The following is a 23,787-nucleotide window of genomic DNA, read 5'->3' as shown; positions in this document are numbered from 1 at the left end:
TGGCTGCTTCGTTCTAAAATAATTGAGTCAAAGTTCTCAAAAGGATAGAGCATTCCAGTCCAATCCAAAATGTGTTGGCATATCTTGGTCTCTTGGCTTCAATTAATTGCAGGCATAGGAGAGAAGCTTCCTTAGTGGAACGAAAACAATGCAATGTATATGTGTAATATATATAATTTGGCCACGTTGAACATCTAGAAAGATGCTATGCTTTCAAGTTGACCAGTGACTAACTAAGGTGGGTGGTCACCAAAGTTCAAATTGCATTCATCCAGAAGACGACTTGGTCCAAATTTGACGTACCACACGAGTTTCAAGTCTTCAATCGAAGTTTTGTGTCAAAATTGTGAGAGTATTTAATCCCAGTAGTAGCTGATCGAGTGTGGAATGGTTGGAAATTAGAAGTCTCTGCTTCACTTTGATCGAGTATGTTAAGTTTGTTGCTCGTGAAAATAATATTGTGATCGATATTGGCATATTTCACAAGTTATCGTTTGCACCTCCCCAACTCCTGCTGTAGTTGATTTGCATTTGCCTTTGCCATTGAGGACTCTATTTTGCTTAGCGGTGCTCTTCTGCCCGCAGGCCTCACTGTCATGTCGGATGATCGAGGCCTCTCTAGATGGGGGATAAGAGTTTGAAACCCGTTTATAGTAGTACTATGTGCTTACGGGTGTCTGTGTTTCTATCGATCTCCTAATGTTGTCTAGATACAGGTGTCGTATTTTCTGGTAATCTCTAACTATTTTATTTTATTTTGCTATGCTTCATATTTGGATGTTAAAGTTTATTTCTTCTTTAACTTGTATTCGTGGGCAATCTTTGATTTTTTTAGCTTTCTAGATTCTCAAGGTTATATTTTTGAATTATTGTACTGACAAAATGTGTAGGCTGAGTTGAGACTCTTTATTCCCAGGAATTTCGTAGGTTATTCTTTATTTAAATATTATCTCGTGCCCTGAGCTTAATTCTCCGAATTAAATTATAATGCTCTCTGTTGTGGTTAAGTGGGAATAGAAACCTCTCCTTCTTGGGATGACTTTTTTCACTTCTCATCCAAAACTTAGCCAATATTTCTCGGAAACAAATCTTTATGTGATACTTATAGTATTACCAATAAATGCCCATTTATTTCTTTCTTTCCTGACTCCTACTCCAACAGTATTTTTATTTCTAGAAATAGGTATTTTGGTAATTAAAGTTTGCATGTCAATAAGTATTACGATGAATTAGTCAAGAATATAAGAATATTTGGTAGGGGGCTAAAAGTCTAATTTTTTTTTTTAAAGTTTGAATTAAAATTTAGAAAATAATATGTTTTTTAATAGATTATGAGCAGGTAATCTCGTCACAAATTCTAGAACACATCTAAACCATATGTATATAGTGCTCGATAAATAAAATTTATTAATTATCGACTTTAATATCTACTAGGACCGGTCCAGAAGGGAAAAAAAAGTTGAGCTTATTTTATTATAGAAAACATACATTAGTTGTAGTTGAATGTCAAATGTATGACCGATTAAATATGCCATCACTTGGACTCGTATACAAATTGTAAAGCGTTATAACAAATTTTCGTGATGGAGTTGAGTTAGTGTTTCAGTTTGAATTTTCTGACTGCATTCCGCATGTCTGCATGCCTACCAAATCAAAGTACCACAACTTTATCATTTTTCCAAGAGAATTTATCACTCGCGACCAAAGACTTAGATGCATTTCAGATGTCATCCTTAGTCGCAGGCTAAAAGTATGAATTATTATTCAGGAGCTCGTATTGGTGAGAGCTTGAGAGGTGGAGATTTTAAGTCCCAGTTTCTATGTTACTTGTATAGAAATTATGAGATGGGTTGGTATTTATTTGAATCCTACTAGCTTAGGGTAGAATTTATAGGTTCGATTTTTCTATTGATATTTGATTAATTTTTTCTTAAAAGCAAGGATGATCGTGCCGATCGGCGCGTGGCATGAGGGTGCCGCACGGCACCCCTCCTAACGCATCGCCGCTCACCATTGACCTCGTCGCCGTTGCTGCCGCTCACCGATCACCGCCCGCCGATCGCTGATCCAGATCCGAATACGCAACTTAAATTTTAAAACCCCCTCCTCTCTCTCTCTCTCTCTCTCACGATCCCTCTGTCTCGATCCGTCTTCTCTCTCGGGGGCTACGGTACGAAGCAGGCGGCGAGTAGCGATCGCCGAGCGGCGGCGACTACAATGGCAAAGATGAGTATCTCTTACCTTTTTCTCTCATTCTCTTACGGCACAGCCGGCAAGTGTCACGACACATGCCGTGCCGTGCGGGCCGGTGGTTGGCATGGCCATCGTTGCTTAAAAGTGTTATACATATATGATTTGGGCCTACCCTCTCGAATCTTTCTTATAAGACTTAATTTAATTATCTAAATTATATATTATAGAGGGCTAGTTTTTTAAGAAATAAGTTTTTTTTTTTATTTCCTTTTGGTTTTTTCCCTTTTCTTATAGAGAGAAATTAAAACTCAATGGCGTCCTCTTTAAGTTGGCATTTTTGGAATTCAAACTTTAGAATACTCATATATCATGATCCTCTTTCACCGTATGAGTAGAACTCCATTGGTGACCCTTTAATAAATGCACTCATTTAATTGTATCAAAGATATATAAACGCACAAAATGACGAACATAACATAATGATAAAGATGGCAATTAATTAAGTTGAATACCATTATTCTCCTCTTTGATCAATTCTCTAGTAACAACCTATCAAATTAGTATAGACTGGGCTTAATAATGCAATCGTGTGTGTCCAATGAAGAAGATTGGGGGTTTCTCACAAGTCTGCATCTTGACCAAAATGTAACGTGACATACCTGACTGGTGTTCAGACAATTCAAATGCACTGCGTTTTGCCGGAAAGTGGCCTGAATTTATTAGTCCGCAGCTGTCACGAAGAAGAAAACACCTGTTTAAAGTCCATAGAAAACTCGTCCATTCAGATGTGGAAGTAAATCTCACCTTATATTATTATTAGTAGCTACAACTCCAGTACATTTGTAATTGTGTCAAAGTAAATCTCACCTAAAATTCAAATGCAAAAGATACTTTACAAATATCATGGCCTATCTGTATATAAATTACAAATTCACTGAACTATAACTCCCCTAACTGGGACATCACTAATAACAACTCCTGTTTCCAGTATATTTGTACTCAAATTCAGGAACGCCGCCGTTTATTGTTATTATTATTTTTTTTTATCTTCTTTGGAAGTTCAGCATCTTGATTGAAAACCCAAATAGGAAAGCGAAGAGCACAGTAAATGCAACAGTCACCACTGCCACCACTCCCAAGAAGCTGTGTTTGAAGCCAAAGTAGCTCCTCACAAAATCAGCTACAGACTCGCCAGTATCAAATGTATCTTCTATGTCTCCAAACTGGGAAGCAACCAGTCCATATAAGGTCCACGCAACTGGGCATATCCAATAATACCACCTCCACCAAACAGGAATTTTCTGTACAAAAAAAGGAGATATCTTTAGAAGAAGAAGAAGGTAAGAACAAAGAAAGAACCAAGTGAAGCATCGGTACTCACCGGTCGCGGAATAATAAAACCAGAGAAAAGGTTCCATATTCCATAAAATGCAGCGGAGACTATTGAGGCTATATTGTAGTTGGGTGTCAAGCCTACTGCCATCATTCCATAGTATGTGAAGTATAGTAGGGTGAAGTACATGAAGAACAAGTACCAGAAGAACTTCGCCACAGTCCATTCAAATCCAATCATTGCATAGACTATCACTCCATATATCACAGCCTGAACCAAGATATATGGAAGCTCAATTGCGACCTGCAAATGACACATGATGATAACATCATCGATCTATAAGACTATAATTATAGACTATTTACTTTGTTTTATCTCTGGAAACAATAAATAAAATTAGATAGCAATGGGTTGAAGGCCAGACTGATTACTTGTCCAAATGCGTACGGCAGAGCTGAATACATGCCAGCCGCTCTTTCTCTGTAAAAGACGGTCCGTTCAACAGCCACAACTGGCTGAACAGATGAACAATTTTGCACCCCTATGAACAGAACTGCAGAATACATAGATCCCATGGCATTGAACAAGTCTTGTCGTTGCTTCCTGCAAAAGGAATTTTAAGAATGCACTTGAATACTTTCTGACAAAAACTGAAGTAATATCTTGGAGAATGTTCAATACATTTCGGTAAAGGTTTACCTTTTCGTGCCAAGGTCCCAGAATATAGTTCCGAATAACAATGCTATAATAGTTGTGAAAAAGAACCTCACTGCAGTATATGGAGGATTCCTCCAATACGACAGGTTTTGCTTCCATAAGCAAGCCATGCATTGTGTGTAGAAAGATTGTGAGTATTGAGTTGGGAAGTAGAGATCACTTGAACCTGGAGGGGGTACACTTAGTTCCTTTATCAAACTCTTATTCCTCCTGCAATACGATGTGCAGTTATAAATTACTGAAGACTAGCAATCTCTTATGCAGGACAGGAAGGATAGGTAGGTTTACTCACTGATATAGTCCAGAGTTCTTATATACTTCACTGAAATTAACCCCTAGCATCTCTTCCTGTGCCAATGTAGTCATTTCCAACATCCATGTTGCTGGATTATAGCCATCCTTAACCTTACTGACACCATTAATTGCCTGAGGAAAATAAATAAAAGTGATTCTTAGTAGTAATTTTGAAAGAAACTTACGAAAAAGTGAAATTTTGTGCTTCTTTGTCTTACCTCAAAGTATTCAATCAGTTTGGAAGAATGACGCCCTAATGGACCTACATATATCTCTTCTCCTCCTCGCTTCATTAAGAATAGCTGTGACCAACAATAGAAGGTATTAAAGGTGTATCCATGAGCTTCTACAAGTGATTTAGCTTCAAAACAGGAGGTGAACACCTACAAGCGCAACATCCACTCACCTCATCAAAAGCTTCAAAAATATCAATACTTGGCTGGTGAATAGTGCAAACAACTGTTCTCCCAGTGTTCACAGTGTTTCTCACAGTCCTCATAACAATTGCTGCAGCCCGTGCATCAAGTCCGGAGGTCGGTTCATCCATGAAAATAATTGAAGGATTAGCAACGAGTTCCACCGCAATAGTTAACCTTTTTCGTTGCTCGGTTGATAAACCATTCACTCCAGGCAATCCAACAAGTGCACCACTGAGTGATGTGAGCTCTACAAGCTCCATTACCTCTTGAATGAACATCTGTGATCGTTATGAAAGATCAGAAAACACTCATCAAATCAGACTGTACATTGATGGTTATTGGTACTTATCATACTAACCTCTCTTGTTTCTTTATTAACCTCATGAGGTAGTCGAAGCCATGCAGAGAATGCAAGAGATTCGTGTACTGTCACATGTGGAGAGTGGATATCATTCTGCTCACAATATCCTGATATACGAGCAAAAGTTTCTTGCTTTTTTGGATAGCCCGATATGGTAATATTTCCCTCTATATATCCACCTGTTTTTCTCCCGGCCAATACATCCATCAATGTCGTCTTACCTGCTCCACTTACGCCCATCAGAGCTGTAAGCACTCCAGGCCTGAAAGACCCATTGACACCCTTAAGGAGTTCCAATCGATCTTCTGGTACACCTTGTGCTTTCATTTCCTGCAAGTTCACCAAAGCTTAACAGTTAGTTGGACCAAATATGTATATAAGATGGCATTACTCCAAAAATAAATTGTCCAAAGAAAGAAATTACCTGTGGCATGTCAACAGAGTATCTTACATTCTCGAAGGTAAGGGAGAGTGGTACAAATGGAAGGACCATTCCTTTCTTGCTTGGACTAGAATTCACAACATCGTTTACGGAACTCGATGAACTATTAGTTTTCCTCACCTCAACAGTGCTTTCTGAATCCATAAAACTTGTGATCAGATGGGTACACATCAGGAGAACTATCTTTAATGAGCAAAACAAGACGTACTTTTAGAAACAGATCGACTTGACTTCCTTCCTCTAGATGATCCTTCTAAAACTTCACCTGTTAAATTTGCGTGTTTTTCCTTTAATGTCTCTTCTGACATAACTGGTTGAGATTTACCAAATGCTGCAAGCATGGAAACAGTGAACTCAGCAATATAGTTATAAACTTCAGAGCTTTCTATTATGATTCTAAGGCATTCAACTTGTTTACAATAAGTCATTTTTGAGACGTATACTCACGACTGAGATAGGCGAGAGCCAGTGTAAACAGAGCATTAAATAAGAATACGTATCCGATTAGAGCACCAAAGCCAATCCAGTACCATTTTGCTTCAGGAAAAACTCCCCGAGACTTCAATACACTCACTCCTAATGATTCTGTTCCATTTACCTGTGGCAGAACATAAAAAGAAAAATTAGCTAAATCATCTATCGAGCTTTTAATTCTTTGTCATATACAAAATGTCATATCCTTACTTTACTCCAACTATGCCCCAGAAATTCATTTACTGCAATAGCATTCTGTGCATACATCAGAGGTGAGATCCAGTAGCCCCATATCCACCACTTCTTCACATCATCTGTTGGGAGAAAAAGACTAGTGAATTGACGTTATAATAGAAGAAGTAATAGAATGCTCATTGCAGTTGCAGGTAGCAGGACCTGTCCAAATACATTAGCAGATCTGTTTTCGCAATGGCAAATCTCATAATTCATAAATAGTAGCAAGTCATTAGTGCATACTTCTATCGAGAATAAATCCACCCAGCACCAAAAGAATCAGCAGTGAAAATGAACCAAACGTATTTGCCACGATCATGTCTCTGCCTAGTCCACCAATGAACCGGAAGAGTGAAGATGCCACCTGATTGACAGCTAGGAGCAGCAGATATTGCTTAAAAAGCCTGTGAACATGATAGTATGCTACGGTTTACAAATGGTGGAATTTTCTCAAAGAAAAACGGCAAAGAAAGAAAGATACAGAATGGAAAGACAGATTTTATGAAAAGTGACGGTATCAAAATTTTAGTTGTTTCTCACCTGCCTACATTTGGATCAAATCCGATCACATAGTATGTCAAAAACACCCAGACTGCTACTTCTCCAAATGTTATAGGAATCTTCAAAATCCATGATGGCAATGTGTATGCCCATGCAGGATAAAACAGAAGATCTCTTTGCTTGAAGAAAACAGGAAGCTTAATAATGGTCATGGCAAGTTCCGAGAACCCATTAAACATGATTATTATTATTGTAAAGAAGAGGGCACCCATATAGATTCCTCCATCTGTCACATTATCACGGTGCATATTTGTACGCAAGAAGACAGTCATTGCTATGAATGCCAGAATGGTGAGCTGCCATAAGAAATTGACAGAAGTTGATACATCGGCGCTAGCTAATAAAAAATGAGCACATAATAGTGACAAAGATATCTGACCTGAGTTGCCTTGAAGACATAGACAAATGAGTTCCTCTTCATCAGTAAAATTTCTCTGTCAATGTTAGCTTTCAATAATTCTCTCTTGCCAACACCATATCTCGAAGTTGTCAGAGCAGCAGGATGGCTCTTGCTCTTATCATAGGGAACAGCAAGTTCATTTCCTATAGCCTGCCCGGTGTGGAATGAACGAAATGCCTCTGAAAATTCCCTTACAGGGACATACCTGTAAGGTTCATCGTGGTGTGCCCAATACTGCTGTTGATCTTTTCTTGATGTCACCTTTGAATGTGAACACAGATTCAATATCATCATTGAAATAGTGCAATATCAACACAATATCATCATTGAAATAGCACAATACAACACCAGAAGATCCAAAAGGGAAGGTTAATATTGGACAAATAATAAAGGAAATCCTTGTGATAAGCCTACCTCTTGCAAAAAGTCAGCAACCCCCTTCCTCTCGGGGCATTTGAATCCCATCGACTCGAAGAACTCAAGCACATACTCCCGAGGGCCTTGGTACACAACTTGACCATCGGAGAGAAGAATAATATCATCAAAAAGATCATATGTCTCTGGCGCAGGCTGGAGCAAAGAGATAAGAGCTGTCCCGCCAAGAATGTGAATTGATTGCCTGAGGGAGTTCACTATCTGGAAAGTCGTGGAGCTGTCCAGCCCGGTGGATATCTCATCCATGAATAGCGCTCTTGCAGGTCCAACAAGCATCTCACCTATATCACGCAAAATTGAAATTGAAGACCCAGATACTCAGATAACAGAAACATAAGATTTCTCAATACAAAAGGCACTAAGCAAAAGGATGTTGATCTGAAATATCATCTTATCAATTCCTGTACCTGTAGTGACACGCTTCCTTTGCCCACCAGATATACCTCTCAACATTTCATCTCCTACCAATGTGTCAGCACATATTTCTAGTCCTAAGATCTGCCATGAGTATAAAAGAATCAATCATGTTCTCCAAATATCTTCAATCAAAATTAGCGTACCAGTTGGTTGCATAACGTACCTTCAATATATAATCTGTGACTACATTTGCTTCCTGTCCTCCCATTGCAGATGCCTAGAGGAATGAAATGAAGGAAAGTTTAGACATCAATAGACTGTGATCTTGACGAGATAGGTACAAAAGATGGATTTCTATTTTAGAATTTGCATAGCACCTTCATGAAGACATCAATGTCAGGGTCTGGCTTGATATTTGCCGCCTTCTCCCTTCTTGACAACTCAGTAAGCATTTCTGCATGTCATAGCAAATCATGTATCATTGAGCATTCAATCAGATTTTGCAACAATTTGCACTTAAATAGCATAACTGATGGGCAAGGCTTACCGTAACGAGTACCAACACCCTGGCACCTAGCAGAGAAAGCTAAGGTTTCCCTCACTGTCATCTCCCCTATATGGAGATCAAATTGACTGATATATGCAGCTGTTCTCTGAGCAACAAACTCGTCCATTCCGTGACCGTTATAGGTCACTGTGCCCGAAAACTGTATATTTTTCCACAAAAAAAAAAAAAAAAAAATCCCTTAGCATCAAAATTCTATATGCAAACTAGAAAAAGCTGATACCGATAAGTGGAAACTGCAACCTTCAGATCAGAGTCTAGCTTTCCAGCCAGGGCCAACAACAATGTGGTCTTCCCCGATCCTGGTGGCCCTAGTAGCAAAGTCATCCTAAAAGTAGCAATTTTAATAGAATCAAACACAATTCATCAAACTGGTTAAGAAAAATTTCCAACAAGCAGTTAGCTCATCCTTACCTGCGGGGCTTGATGATTCCACTGACGTCGTGAAGGATTGGCATTGGTCTCTTCCTGCTCGGTAATATATGGAGAACATTTGCAAGGGCCTTGTTCAAGCAAATAAGGCAGATTAATACCCAAAATTTTATTTCCTTCTTTCTTTCTTTTTAATTGCGTACTGAATTTTTGCTTTTATGACTACCTCGAGAGTATTAGTAAACGAATTAAGAACAGTGGGCAATCCCCTGTTCCCTACGTATGTATCCGCTCCGATGCTAAGATGCTCAAAACGCACTTCGATCGTAGGCAAGTCGATTCCAACCCTACCAAATAGACCAAAACATATAAAAATACATCCAAATTCTACCCAGAAAAAGGTTAAAAAGGATCCAACTTTTACCGATCAATCCGGTCCTTCATCTTCAACAAGAACCTCTCGTTATCCTCGTCGGCCACCCGCACCAATCTGGCGATCAACGCCTGCTTCTCCCCGAACCCGAGCTTCTCCACATCCACCTCCTTCTGCTCCCCCTGCGCCATGGTAAGTATCCCTCGCCTCACCCTATCATACGTGGGCAGTTTCTCCAGCGCGGCCCACGTCAATGCCTCCTCGTCGTCCTCGTCCCTGGACGACCTCGAGAACACATCGTCTCCTCTTCTCCAGATGGAGCTATCCCTCCTCATGCTGCCGATCCTATGTATCTCGCCGGAATCCATCTCGGCGTTCGACGAAATGCCGCAGAGGGGCTTAGCTTGAAGCAAGTGAGAGGGAGAGGGAGGGAGAGGAGGGGGTATAAATAATTAATTAGATGGGCCAAGCTTTTGGGTGTAGTAAAGAGGAAAGGGAGACATTAAACAAATCGGAAATTATACTAAATAGAGTTTAATTTTTAGTCAAGAGTCTAATGGAGACATCTTGCTCACCAAGCAAGTTACTCTTGTACCCGACCGTTAGCTGTCCATCTGAAGACTTCCTAACTTCCAACTCATTTTTATGATATTTTATCATTCCACCCCCTCAAAACTACGCCATCTCCGACGGTGAAAATAAAGTTATGTGTCTTTTTAAGATATTAAATAAAAATAAAACATAAGGTGTTTTTAGTAAATTTTCCTTCCAACGGCGAATCCTTTCGTGCAGTAAGTAGTACTCCGGATAAGGGCAAAAGCGTAGTTAACTTGGGATGTTTAATTGTACAACAATTGCTATGGTTTTAGTTATTATTACAGATAAATAAGTCCGAGAATATTTACTTTTGAAATTTGAATTAAATTTTTAGGGAGAAAAAAATAAAACGTTGTCTTGGCAATTGATCGAGCAATTAATGCTCTGATAAGTACTAATCAGTGGATGGTTAATTATTTTCAAACTTTGGGAATGGGAGAAGTAGGTTTTAGTTGGCCAGAGACAATGAACGGACAAAAGAAGATAATATCAATAGCAGGCTCATTTATGGCATCTCATAAATAAATAATAATAAGTTATATATATATATCAAGAGCGGATAAGCTAAGCTAAACTATTGAGCTAATCTGATACTAAGATCTGAGCTATAACGGTCTCAATCATGCGCATATTATACTTTAATAGGAAAATTTGCTAAATATCAACATGAGTAGCATTAGACCACGTAATTGAATTAAAAAAGGTCTTGAGTTTGTTAAGATGATTCTCAATATTAGAACATTATAAAGCATCTTGACCTTCTAGAATGTAGGGAGTAATAAATATAGGAGAAATATGTATATGAACCTCTGTTTTTTTTTTAATGTAATTATTATTTATATTTTACGTCTTCGTAGATCTGTTAGTTAAAATTAATTAAATATAATAAAAAATTATAAAAATATCATCGATCAAGTTATAATTATCCAACATATACTAATTTAACTCAACCAACTAAACCCAACCAACCTAAGTCAACTCAACTCAACTAAAAACAACCTATACTAAAGATATTTTAGTTATTTAAAAGGAGTAGTTTTCCGATGAGCTCGATATATAAATAGTAAAAGTATCGGGTGTAAATTATAAATCATAATTTAGTTAAAAAGGGTATTATATGTAACTACAACGAATTCCTATGATGGAGTTTAATTAGTGCTCCAGTTTGAATTTTCTAACTGCATTATTCGGTGGAATAATATCCCCCCAAATCCGCATGTAAGAGAATTTAACGTACGTGACGTTATAGTTGATATATAGTGGATCTTTGATATATATGCATGCATGGTTTAAATATGTCCTGGATGAGTTAATCTAATTAACTAAGCTATATATCGACAAGGCGTGGCTAACCCGTTTGTCTAAACTATGATTAATCTTTGAGCTTAGGATCCATTAACAATCTCTTTTTTAAATAAGTGAGCTAACTCTTTGTTTTTTAACTGTGAAGAGAGAATAATTAGACTGATAAAGATGGCACTAATTACTTAAGTTGAAAATTATGAATCTCCTATTTACCTATCAAATTATTGCAGTCATGCATTCTTGTCTGTCCAACGAAGAAGACAACTCAAATGCACTACGTTTTGCGTGAAAGTGGCCTGCAATTTTTTATTATCCGCAGCTGTCGCGAGGTAGAAGAAGAATGATTAAATTAAAAGGAAAAAGGAAGAAAGATTTGGAGTCCATAGAAAACTTTTTAAACTCTGGCTATTCTACAGCTTAGGCAACTCAAATGGATTACGTTTACTTGGCCCGCATCTGTCACGAGGGAGTGAAAGGAATTCTAAACAGGCACAGGCACAGGCACAGGCACAGGACTTTTGGATAGAAAGTTGTAGGTGTTGACTATTTGACGTTTAGATGTGGAGGTGCTGCTGCCTGGGTTGTTTTCTTGACTAGTATTGTGGAGCTAGAAGATTCTCTATTGGTAGATCGACAAGAAGAAACTGTTTCACAAGAAATCTCTTTGGTAGATACTCAACGAGACAGTGTTTTCTAAGAAAATTAATGCTGCGTGAGCTTTAAGGTAATGTTTCATTTTCAATGTTAAATATCAGCGCAGCAACATAATTGTAAGTGTCTTTTTGACCTCCTTGAGTACTAGAAACCTGGTAGAATTCCAACAGTTAGTTATCTTTTTTTTTTTTTTTTTTTGTTAAGAAAAATTTGTGAAGAATATATTTACCTCTTAGTTCATAGAAAGAAAGAGAAAGATGTTGAGGATAAGATGATCGTTTTAATTTTATTGTTATTTGTTATCTTCAGATAGAGCTATGTATAAATAAATGGTGGGGTCTATGTGTCACGGACTTAGCTCTTTTGTAGGCAATAAGCCAGTGAGACTCTCAATCTTCTAGCAAGGTTGGATCAGCCTTCCTCACTCAAATGTAGTAGCAGGAGAAAAAAAATAGACAGATAGAATTATACAAAACACTCTTCTATTGATATAAAGATGTCAACTCACTTACAACTACGTCCGTCAATTTAAATGAGTAGTTCAGCTCGGCTTGACTGAAGTTCGAGACCAGCTCGCTCAGTTTAAGATGAACCGAGTTTGAGCTGCCAAAATTAGTTCGAAATTAATAACGAGCCTAGTCTGAATTGAAGCCAGCTTGCTCAAGCTTGGCTCAATAGGCTCGGTAGAAATGGTGAGGAAAACTCTAATCCCTAAATCTCATTTTCACATCCCCGCCTCCTCCACCACCGCAGTGCTCCAGTGCAGCCTTCTCTTCTTTCGGCAAGCCGATGCCACTGTGCCACCTCATTCCCTGTCCTCCTTCGCCAAGCCGCCTACTGCGGTGCCGCTTCTCCCAACATTTCTAGGTTTTCAAGAATATCCTTTATTCACTAAAGACTGTAACCTCCTTATGCTGCAAGCCAATATGACTCCCAAGACTTCTCACAATGTGGATAACTTGGCAGTAAAAAAAAGAAGGAAATAATGTTCATAAGCCTCCAACTCCATTACCGATCTCACAATCTTCACTCTAGCGTGAATTCTACTACACTCTCTAGCTCACAAAGTGAAGCCTCTTCCGGAAACTCCTTCTAGAGTCTCTCGATGACAATTTGGTCACATAACTAATTTTAAATCCTTGAACACCTAAGACATTTAAATTTAAACCAAATTTTGCCTAGAATGTGACTCATTGGCCTCCCAAATTTTAAATTATAATGCCAAATTATTTTTCCCGGTTAAGATCTGGCTGGCTAAGAAGGTCAACCTGCAAGGCTGCAAACGTATAATATAAACGAGAGGTGTACGTTAAAGTGCAAATTTGGGATTCTTTAGTTTAACACATTAATACTTGTATACTTCTGACTAAACTCACATGAATGGTTGTAGTATTCGATTAGATTAAGTCCTCATCTTTCTCTTTAACATGCACCAGAGAAAAAGAGAGGCTGAGATCTTTTTTAATATATTAAATTCATCAATCAAGGAACTTATAGTAGTCTATTTTATTTTCGTAATAGATGTTATCATCGATGACGCACTGCTCACTGGCTAAATAAAATAAAAACGGGATGACTTCTTCCCTTATCACAAGAATTCATTTAATTAAGTAGCTGATAGATACCCTTAGTTGTCACATTTTGCATACCTAGAATGTCACACATACTATTTCATCTTTCCTAATAAAAAGGATTAATTAAGCACTTATTTTCCTGTGGTCCAGATTAAATTAATTTTATCTCTACCATGGTTGACCTAATATTTTCGCCATGAGCAAGTTGCTAAATGACCAAATTATTTCTACTATCGTAAAACTAAACCGTAATTTTATAGCGGTAATTAGTTAAGTATTTTATATCCCGCTCATCGATTAACGGTGGACTAACTGTATAAATTTAAAATATATAAAAATAAGTTAAAATTCAGTCAAATTAGACTAAAGTTTATTTAAGATTAAAATTACAAAGAGACATCCACTGGCAAGCTAGACCAGGCTTTACATAATAATTACGTAGAGCAAGTCTGGTAAGACATTATTAACCCTGCTATTATTATACATTAATAAGAATCAAGTTAACTATCTTATACAACCATAAACAATAGAAAGAACCGCCCCCATTAATATCACTAAAGACACTATTAACCTAGTTAACAAGGACAAACGAATAGTTGAAGAGCCAGCTCCTTAAAACCTTTGCCAGCATTTTCGTTGTAAAGTGCACAGGGACAGTAGCAGCGTTGAAAATGGATTTCTACTTTTGAATTCATATTTTTAGTTTGAATACGAATTCAGATATAGATATTGAACGGATAGTAAAATTTAAAATCATATCCTAACTAAACGGATACAGATAATTTTCGGATAGAGGATTAGATTTTAAATAAATATTGATTGAATTTAAAATAATTATAATATTTTATTTAGATATAATTAATAAAAAAATATTAAGAGTTTTACAACAAATAAATTTTTTATACGTGAAATATATAAAATTAGAAAAATTAATCTCTATAAATAATATATAAAGTATAATTAGTAACAATATTAATATTTATTATTTAAATAATCAAACTAAAAACTATAAATTATTAAAAAAAAATATGCAAATAAACAGAGATCTAATATTCGTATTCAAATCTGAAAAATCCGCCCCGACAGTAGGCTGGGTTTGGGGTTAATTTTCAATTTCTACCGACCGAAGTTGAAAAAAGTTACCTCCTTCCAGAACAGTGTGAGTGAATAGTGATACGCATTAAATAGCAGTTGACACTGTGACCCTGGATTCATTTAATGAAACGTTTTAAAGCAATCCCATGTACGAAATGGCTTCCACGCTTTATAATCCTAAACCAACTAATTAATAATAGTTGTGATTAGTTGTGTACGCCCTATGTCTTCTAAAGGGTACGGTTCTCAAACAATAATCTTTACACTTATGTTTCTGTATGAAATTAAAAATAAATGAGTAATACTTAGACCAACTATCACCATTTTTCTTATATACCTCTTCAAAACTGTGTGTGTGTGATATATATATATATATATGCTATCTAAACTATTAAAAATATCTTAAATATTTATTTCGTTAGATTTTTGTTATCTTTTTTTATCTGTAAATTATTAAATATGTTTACTCTAATATTTTGGAAGGAAAGAAAAAAAAAATTTAGTTTATCAAAATATCTTCGGAGGTATTTCAATTTTCTTAGCCTTTTTTCTCACTGTGAGTCAAGATAAGTGAGATATTTTCAATAATTTAAAAAGTTTATGAGTCGCAAAAAGAAATTCGTGAAAAATTTATGAAAATGATTGATAGTTCAGGCTAAGTGTAATTATGCTTTAAGGATTTTTTTCATTATGGTATAGTTATAAGTTTATTTATACTAGTATAACATATAAACAATCACTTATCTTAATACTAGTACAGTAATATTTACTTTTCTCTCATCTCCTTTTTATATCTAATATATTTATATTTATCGATTACTTTATTATTATTTTATAATAATAGTTTTTAATTTTATAATAAAAAAATATATACTTAGTTTATAATAGAATAAGCTCCTTTTTCATTAAAGAAAATTAGAAAAAGCTACTAGTAGTATTAAATGTCATTTTCTCTCTCATTTTCTTGTTTTTGTTTTCTTCGTATCATTAATAAGCCGTGGATCTCTTTCCAACTGCTCTTTGGATACGAAAATTTAGTGCGATTGCGTTACGTCGCTGTTGTGTCACGTGCATCGTGCACGAGCTCACCAACGCTTTGACCGGTCCATCCACGTTAATTCGACACGTGCGACGTCATGGACTAATTCTCAACAATATATTAATCATGCCAATAAATAAATAAATAAAAAGAAGAAAGAAACGGATAAGATGAGTCCAGTCTTTGCCTCGATAAAATATAATTATTATATTGAATAAGTTTATACCGAAATTTATGTTTAGTTACTAATTATTAAAAATTATGTTAATTTTACTACATATCTTACTTAGAAAAATGTGCATAATCTTATTACGGTTGCTATTTGTGTATAACCTGTCATATAACTTACTTCATATAAGATTTAATTAAAATATAAATAAGTGAGTATTTGATTATAAAATATATATAAGAGAGTCTTAATTTATAAATAAGTAGTCCTTATGCACGAACCAAATATCATCTAATTTTGTAAAGTAGTTTGTGAGTAGATGTCTTGAATTCAAACTTTGTTAGGCCTGATCTGACATTTAAAATTAAATTTTCTGTTCGATTTAAATCGAATCTATTGCTTAGGCCCATCTAACTGTTTTAGCCTAGAATTAGTTTTCTTATTTTAGAAAATAAATTAAAGAAAGAAAATGAGATTGTATGTTGATGTTATCTATTGCTATCATCAAAGACGTGGGAGAAATAAAAAATTACTTATATGAAGATGAATAATAATTCAAATTCAAGTGTAATTAACCAAATACAAGAAAAAGGCAGTGACTTATTCATTGTAAAATTTGAGCACTTGGGTTACATAAAAATGCGCAATTGAACCATGGAAAGATGGCATTATTAGTCACAGTCGACTCTAGTTAGTCATAAGCAAAGGTTTAATGCTAAGATACGACCCTTGGGCTTTGATTAATATGTTCACCCTAACTTTTTGCACTCTCTCTCTCTCTCTCTCTCTCAGAAATATTAAACATCCTGATGCTCCTTTTCTTCAAAGCTATGGGCCAACAAAGGCCCAGCATTATGAATGACCAACCAAAAGTTATCAAAGATTGAGTCCTTAGATGAAAGCTGATTAGTCCAGCATTGAATCTCATTTCCGGAGAAAAACAAATAACTTAACTATGTCTTACAACTTGAACACTACGCCACATCTCCTTTAAACGCCCCCTTTCCGTATTAGTGTCCTAACTTTATATATTTCAAATGAATATATTTAATCAATGGTCATCTTTAGCTAATATAGTATAGTGGATGCAACTCACCTCTAATTAGGTCTCACTAGGGGTGTAAACAAGTTGACTTCTGAGTCAAACCCAAGCCGTAATAAACCTATTTTCAAGCCATAATTGAGTCGAGCCTATTTACAAGTCTTAAGCAAGCTGACTTCAGCTTCAGCTTGATCTAATAGTTATATTATACACAGCATATTTATAGTAGAGTTATTAGTTTCGAGTCTATCAAAACGATGGCCCACCAGTGGCCCAATTAAGGAAAGGAAGCTGCGGCCTGTGGTGGGTTCGGCACCCAAAAATAAGTCTCGTACGAACTTAATAGCAGATGTTACCCTTGCGATCAAAATATTTTTCCACTCTGAGCTAATCATAGAACTTATGGTCTCCGTCACGCTGACGTGGCGAGAAGGTGACTCGTTAACATCGCGGGACCCAGTCATGAGGTTTATAACCCGCACCCGTTTGGTAGACCCCGGAAGGACGTAACCGCCACGTGTCGTACGCCGCAGGCGAGATTCCCGGTCTGAGGCTCACACATGTGACTGACCACCTGTCATACGCCGAGATCGGCGAAACGTGGCACGTGAAAGCGTTGTGGGCCGAAGTCCCAGGAATAGTAGCGGAGACGTACCCATTTCTTCTGGTGGGCCGCCGCCCCTCCGAACCTCCTTATCGTACTCCCGAAGCCATCACCGCCCGCTTGGAATCGGACAGAACAAAAGCCGGCCACCCACGTGATCCTTCGCCCAGACCGGTGTCGGGTTAAAACACGAGCATTATCAGAGCCGTCTATTAAGCCCGGTATGGAATCACTCCTTGTGATGTACGTCAGGAGCATAAGCCCGATCGTTACGAAACAAGCACAAAACTTTGCGATAGTAAAACAAAGACGGAGGGGAAGATTAAAGATTGAAAAATAATTTAATTAAAACTGTTCTCATTATTGTTGTTATTATTCGCAATGCTACAACGATCAACCAGAGTAATGTTGTCAGGTGCCACGTAATCATCAGCATGATCGCTCGCTCGCCAAGCCGAGGCGGAGATGAGTGGTCGGCTGTGCCAGCCGAGCAGCAAACAGCCATCCACCTCCTCGACGCAGTATCCCTCGGCGGAGAAGAGGGTTAGTAGCATGCTCGCCTGCTTAAAGGCGTTTGAACCGAGGTGAACAGGGATTAGACCGGACTGGCCGAGCCGGGTCCGCCAATTCACTAGCGGCTCGTGGCGCTCGACCCGGTCGGATCCCTCGCAGCACACGATGTTGCAGAGCTCGCGCTGGAGATACATCTCAGCCGTTGGCTTTTGAGGGGCCAGACCGGACTTTGCCTCGAGCGAGTCGAACACGGTCGAGTAGTAGAACAGCGCCTCCGTGAACCGGTCGAGGAAGCCCGGCTTGTTGTGGTCCGCCTCCTGCTCGACCACGGTTACTATCTTAGGCCGGAGGCCCACGACCCAATTCAGAACTGAATCTATCGCTGATTGCTTCCCCGGATCGCCGAGGAGGCGGTGGAGCTGGAGCACGGAGTTGACGGCGACCGCCTCCCCCCGCCCGACGTGGAGCATCCAGGGGCGCACGTCGTCGAGGTGGGTCGCCGCGACCCCCCGGAAGGCGAAGCGCACGTGCACGGAGCGCGCGAGCTCGGCTAGCTTGATCCCGATCTCACGGAGCTCGTCCCGGCCGTTAGAAGAGGGAGGTCCGATTCCGGTGATGCGGAGGAAGGGAGGCCCACCAGGGCGGAGGGCGAGGGCTTGGATCAAGGCCGGCCACTGGAGGCCCTGCATCAGGCTGAAGTCGATGACGTGGACCCGATCGTAGCCGTCGAACGCCTCGAGGATTGCTTGGTTCGCCGTGAAGTGAGCGAACTTGAGGTAAGGGCACGCCTCGTAGAAGTGGTGGTAGAGGATTTCGTACTCCACTAAGGAGTCAGCGGATGAGTAGGGATCCGTCGCCGAGTACAGCCTTCGGCGGAGTGCGTCGACGAAGTAGCCGGCGACCTTGCCGATGCCGAAAGAGGTGCTCATGCGCGTGAGCTCTACCCTCATCTCGTCCAGGAGGGACGCAGCCAGCCGGGACTCGCCACGTTGGACGGCATCAGCGCAGCCCATCAGGAGGTGGACGAGCCGGATGCCGGAGTCCTCCTCCTCCTTCCGCTGGCGCGCCGCGATCGCCGCCATCTGGTGGTGATGCTGTTGATTGAGCTGTGGGATGATCTGGGCCATCCACGCACCGTCGCTAAGGGGGAGGGTAGGCTCGGCGGCGGCTTGGGAGGTCGACTCGGACAGCATCGAGTCGACCCACGCGGCTAGGTCCGAGGGGTTGTAGTGGACGGCATCGGAGTCGCCGAACCGGTTGTCTCCGCCGACCATGGCGGAATCCAGCCGCTCGAGGCCGTGCGCCACGTGGCGGAGATCCGACGGTCGGATCCGGTAGCCAACCCTGGCTAGGAGCCCGTCGATCTCCGAGCCAGAGCTTGGAGGGTAAGGGCCCATCTCTGACGCCCTCCACCACCACGGAAGCAGAGGAGAGTAAGAGAAGAGGGAGCAACTGGAGTAGTTCCTGTTCTCTCTCTCTACTATCTTTATCTATATTTTGGAGAAGGGGAGTGACGAGTAGAGAGGATGGCAGCAGTAGCAGTAATACAAACACGTGGCCGGTTCGCCTGCTGAGCTCCACCGACACGTAAGCACCAGCACGGGATATCCGGCGACCTTATTTTATTATTCTATTCACAGTGGTAAATCTCATTCGCAGTAAAAATAATACAATTTACGAGGCAGAATAAGATATTAACCGGAGCCTTCCCCCCACCCCCCACTTATAGCAACGTGGGTACCACTGCGACTCTGCGAAGCGTTTTTCTTATTTAGGCTCGACCAACCATTCCAGGAGACCCACAAAGAAGCCCAAAGGTCGTACCATCTCTCGCTGTGGGTCCCAGACATTTAAGTACGCAAGCTCGGTGGAAGTAGGCCGGCAAAGAGAAAGGCTTCTTGCGAGTTAACTCTCGCTTCGTTTCAAGTTACACCCATCTCCTCCCCCACCCCATCCCTTTGAGATACCTGTGGGACCGGAAACGTAAAAAGGCTGACACGTGGTCGTAAGCATCTGTTGTACAGAGGCTCCATCAGGGCCGTGCATTCGAGACGTTGACGACTAATCGCGTGGGGCCCATCTCAGTATGGAGCGCAGCCCAAGTGGGCCGACGTGGTATCCTGGTGATGCGGATTCGGGTGAAAAAGTTGTGGTCCGCGTTGAGACGGGTTATATACTTAGCGGTTATATATATATATATATATATATATATATATATATTATATTATATCTTGGCAGAGGCCAAATCGAACCCGGAAGATCTCCATCAAAAGGTGAAGGGACCGGTATGGGTCGGATTCAAGACAGGATGTGATGGTCCGCACCGAGAGGATCCACCTCACGCTAAAATCTTTTAGATGCCCAATCCGGGTCTCCTCGTGGTCTCCATCGGATGTTTGAAAGGCCCGGACAACCCGGGTCGGATGCAAGTGCAGCTGTCGGGTCGATTTTGGGACCACGCACCTCTCGCCTTATTCTATTCAAAGCGAAGGATATAAAATGATTAGGATTCACGTCTTGTCGCTCTCTAATGTGTGAACCACGTATTAAAAAGTTAACTTTCGATTGGAAAGGATATGGTGTACTGTCATTATACAAGGATTAATTTTCTCGTTAGCTAATTTTCTAATCCTAGGAGTTGCAATTCGCATCTAGAGTTCTCGAAGAAAGAAGCTAATATCCTCATAGGCTGGGCCAGGCCGGGCTGGTAGAATGTCATTTTACCATTGTGTGGCCTGAAGTCTACTCTGGTGTTAATTTTGAGAGATTTAGAAAGTACGACCATTCAAGTTGTCCACTTTAGTAGACAGCTTTGACGGAGATATTTAAAGCATTTTAGTTTTACATTGCGTTCAACAACTGTTAAGTTAAATTGAGCTCCAATATTATTGAGGCAATAGGGAAAAAAATGTAGGATGCTTTTAGTAAATTTCTCTTCTACCGAACATAATAACTGAAAAATATTCATCACGAATCTTATTTAGGTTCTTCTTTCCGATCACAAAAGGGAAAAATAAAACGATCACGAATAAGTCAATTCAAACGGTGGAATTTAGACGAGATTGCTGATCACTCCCAGCTGCCTTGTCCTCCTCATCCTCCTCTCCAACTTTATTATACCCTCCTCCTCCTCCTCCCTTAGCCTCCGGTGCCGGTGCGTTCTCTTCCACGTTCCCTTTGCCGGGCAAAGTCACCGACTGCTGATAAAGAACTCCACCCACGAGAGTCAACAGCAAGCAAACCAACCCGGGCTGCGACGCATGCTTATCCCAAATCATCACGTTGATCGCAACCGTCAAGAACTTGTTCACGACTCCAGTCACCGTGAACGCCGTCGCCGAGATCGCCTTCCTCGCCGCGAACCCGAAGAAGCTAATGAGTAGCCCGAATACGCACGACAAGCTCACTGCCACCACTGCGTCTAATCTCATCCAACTCCCCGTGCTATACATTAAAGCATCCATCGCTTCTTCGTGCTCCCCTGTTAACACCCAAAAGATTGGCGCCATCATCAAAGACAAGAGGTTGTTGTACAAAACGAACCCCCAAGTGTTGAGCCCGAGGTGGGTCACCATGTGCTTGATATAAACCATCTCGGTCGTGATGGTGATTAAGTAAGCAAGAGCCCATGAGTAGGCTCTGATGGAAAAGGCCTGGTCGGTCGCAACGTAGCCGATTGCACCGGCGAGGATCGTGACGAGAGATACGAACGTGAACTTGGAAGGCAGCGGTTGGTTCCGGAAGGCGGTGTCCGCGATCGCGACTAGGAGAGGCGTCGACGAGCGGAAGACGATGAAGGTGTCGACGTTGGCGTGGCGGAGGAGGTTGGTGTTGGTGAAGATGGCGAGGTAGAAGACGACGGCGGCCGGGAAGAATTTTTTGGCGGTGTCGAAGGTGAGGGGGTCGTGGTGGAGGACGCCAAGCTTGCCGAGGAGGTAGACGGAGAGCGAGGAGGTGAGGTATTGGAGGGCGGTGAGGAGGCCGGGGTAGTCGAACTCGGTGATGGCGAACTTGTTGATAATGGCGAGCAAACTGGAGCAGAGAGCGTATCCTACGACGAGGCTACTCGTCGCGTAGTATTGCGTTGGTATTGCGACTGCCGCTGGAGCAGTAGACATTATTGAAGCAAATTAAGATCTCAAGAACAAAAGGAGATAGATATTGGAGTCTATCATCGTCTGGAATGCATCCTTCTTTTTGGATGCATTAGGGATCTGGATTTGGTCTTCTCCAACTCTGGTATATTTCCTTATATATATATATATATATATATATATAAAATATTGAATTTAATTTCTTACGAATACACGCCGTTGACTAAATAAAAGTTGTCACGTTAGGTTGATTCCCTTGTGAGGAAGCGCATACCGTGGGCTTTTTATTATATATATATTTAGGACATTTATAAAATATACCCAATGTTTTCTATTTATTATTATTTACATCTCATTAAGTGGCTATTTACCATTCGACCCAATATTTTACTTTTATTGTTGTGTCCGAAAAAAAATAATCTAATGATAGTCTACTTAATCAATGAATACTATATAGGTGAGTTAAATTGAACAATACATGGATAATAACTATAATTAATTGACACGAGTCAATCTGCTATACTCACCTTTTGCATGATATTACTGTCCCCAAGATATTTCTAAGACATTTTTGGTAAGGTGTTAATAAAAATAAAGACAAAGAATAACTTGTTTTAAATCAATTTTCCTATTTATTTTAGCAAATTCTAAAATAAAATTAAAGGATTCCAAATTTCCAATGCATGGCTTGCAGCTCACATAAAGAAAGCTACTCATAATATTCTTTTCATGAAGCCAGCTTTGGCAGTTGACTTTGGTGGTGATCAATTACATGGTTTTATAAGACTGTTAACTAGGGCTTCTCATTAATAAGCATTAGCTTCTTTGAGTATTCCCATAATCGTATTGATGCATTATTGGGAGTAGAGTAGCATTGGATCTACCAAAACTGTATCGTGTAAGTCCTAGTTTTTAGTCAGCATTTGACCTCGTAAAAGAAACGTAAACTTCAATCTGATCTCGATTTATATGCCTAGCTAATTCTAATTTATGGAGTAAAGTATTTTAAGCCAAGTCTTTTTGTACTAAATTTTGCAGCTAAGAAAATTCCACGTGTGAAAATATATAATAATTTTTTTCTAATCTATGTATGTCTTCTAAATTTTTTTACTTTTTTTAACGTTAATTATATTTATATTTGTATATTGATATCGATAGATCTAAAATTTGCTCATTGGAAGAGTATTCTTAATATTATGTCTCGAACCTTTTAATTAATTATATTATACGAATATGATACCCATCTAGATATATAGAATATATGAAACTCAAGAAACTCCAATCAATTAGTGCATCCTTCTAATTGTAATACGTGTAAACAAGTGGCTTTAAATAAGTATACATATGACGTGTGAGTATACAATTAACTGTAGGATGAGAGTGCTATACAACTATCTAATACAATTAACATGGGTAGACTTGTCTTGAATATGTGAAGAGGTGCACATAGATTGGGTCGGGCTTAGCCCAGTTAAAAAAAAATCATGCTTGGGCTTGGATAAGTCATTGCCCGTCCAATCTCAAATTAATTTGAGGTCCGGTTCGAGCTTGGATCGGGTCCAATTTTCTTG

General features: G+C 39.6%; 3 protein-coding genes and 1 long non-coding RNA gene across 5 annotated transcripts; 1 reads left to right on the top strand and 3 right to left on the bottom strand.

Moving 5' to 3' along the window:
- The first annotated feature begins 317 nt into the window (after positions 1–317).
- On the top strand, positions 318–3,198 carry LOC140772430 (uncharacterized). Of its 2 annotated transcripts, none has more exons than XR_012106300.1 (2): positions 318–716; positions 1,942–3,198. It is a non-coding gene; the product is annotated as an uncharacterized lncRNA (long non-coding RNA). The 2 variants fall into 2 exon arrangements; XR_012106297.1 differs by having other exon boundaries at positions 1,938–3,198.
- LOC140772348 (ABC transporter G family member 36-like) lies at positions 2,980–9,967 on the bottom strand. Its single transcript, XM_073114420.1, has 24 exons — positions 9,582–9,967; positions 9,384–9,504; positions 9,200–9,288; positions 9,029–9,113; positions 8,768–8,927; positions 8,598–8,674; positions 8,444–8,497; positions 8,271–8,361; positions 7,843–8,144; positions 7,408–7,689; positions 7,008–7,324; positions 6,711–6,871; positions 6,444–6,547; positions 6,207–6,357; positions 5,968–6,090; positions 5,742–5,893; positions 5,315–5,647; positions 4,944–5,234; positions 4,756–4,839; positions 4,536–4,669; positions 4,226–4,453; positions 3,958–4,129; positions 3,575–3,829; positions 2,980–3,494 (listed from the first exon to the last, which is right to left on the bottom strand). Exons 1-24 carry the CDS (start codon positions 9,896–9,898, stop codon positions 3,237–3,239), a joined length of 4,341 nt encoding a protein of 1,446 aa, XP_072970521.1. The 5' UTR covers positions 9,899–9,967; the 3' UTR covers positions 2,980–3,236.
- A 7,958-nt stretch (positions 9,968–17,925) lies between these two features.
- LOC140766239 (protein SLENDER RICE1-LIKE 1-like) lies at positions 17,926–19,701 on the bottom strand. The gene has a single exon (XM_073105725.1). It carries the CDS (start codon positions 19,517–19,519, stop codon positions 17,951–17,953), a length of 1,569 nt encoding a protein of 522 aa, XP_072961826.1. The 5' UTR covers positions 19,520–19,701; the 3' UTR covers positions 17,926–17,950.
- A 1,340-nt stretch (positions 19,702–21,041) lies between these two features.
- Positions 21,042–22,471, bottom strand: LOC140761078 (GDP-fucose transporter 1-like). The gene has a single exon (XM_073098265.1). It carries the CDS (start codon positions 22,238–22,240, stop codon positions 21,161–21,163), a length of 1,080 nt encoding a protein of 359 aa, XP_072954366.1. The 5' UTR covers positions 22,241–22,471; the 3' UTR covers positions 21,042–21,160.
- Positions 22,472–23,787: the final 1,316 nt, after the last annotated feature.

The sequence above is a fragment of the Typha angustifolia genome, chromosome 1 (genome assembly GCF_048772165.1).
Source record: "Typha angustifolia cultivar Huaian chromosome 1, ASM4877216v1, whole genome shotgun sequence".
NCBI lineage: Eukaryota > Viridiplantae > Streptophyta > Magnoliopsida > Poales > Typhaceae > Typha > Typha angustifolia.
Note: the sequence above shows the minus strand (reverse complement) of the source record. Positions and strands in the feature narration are given on the sequence as shown.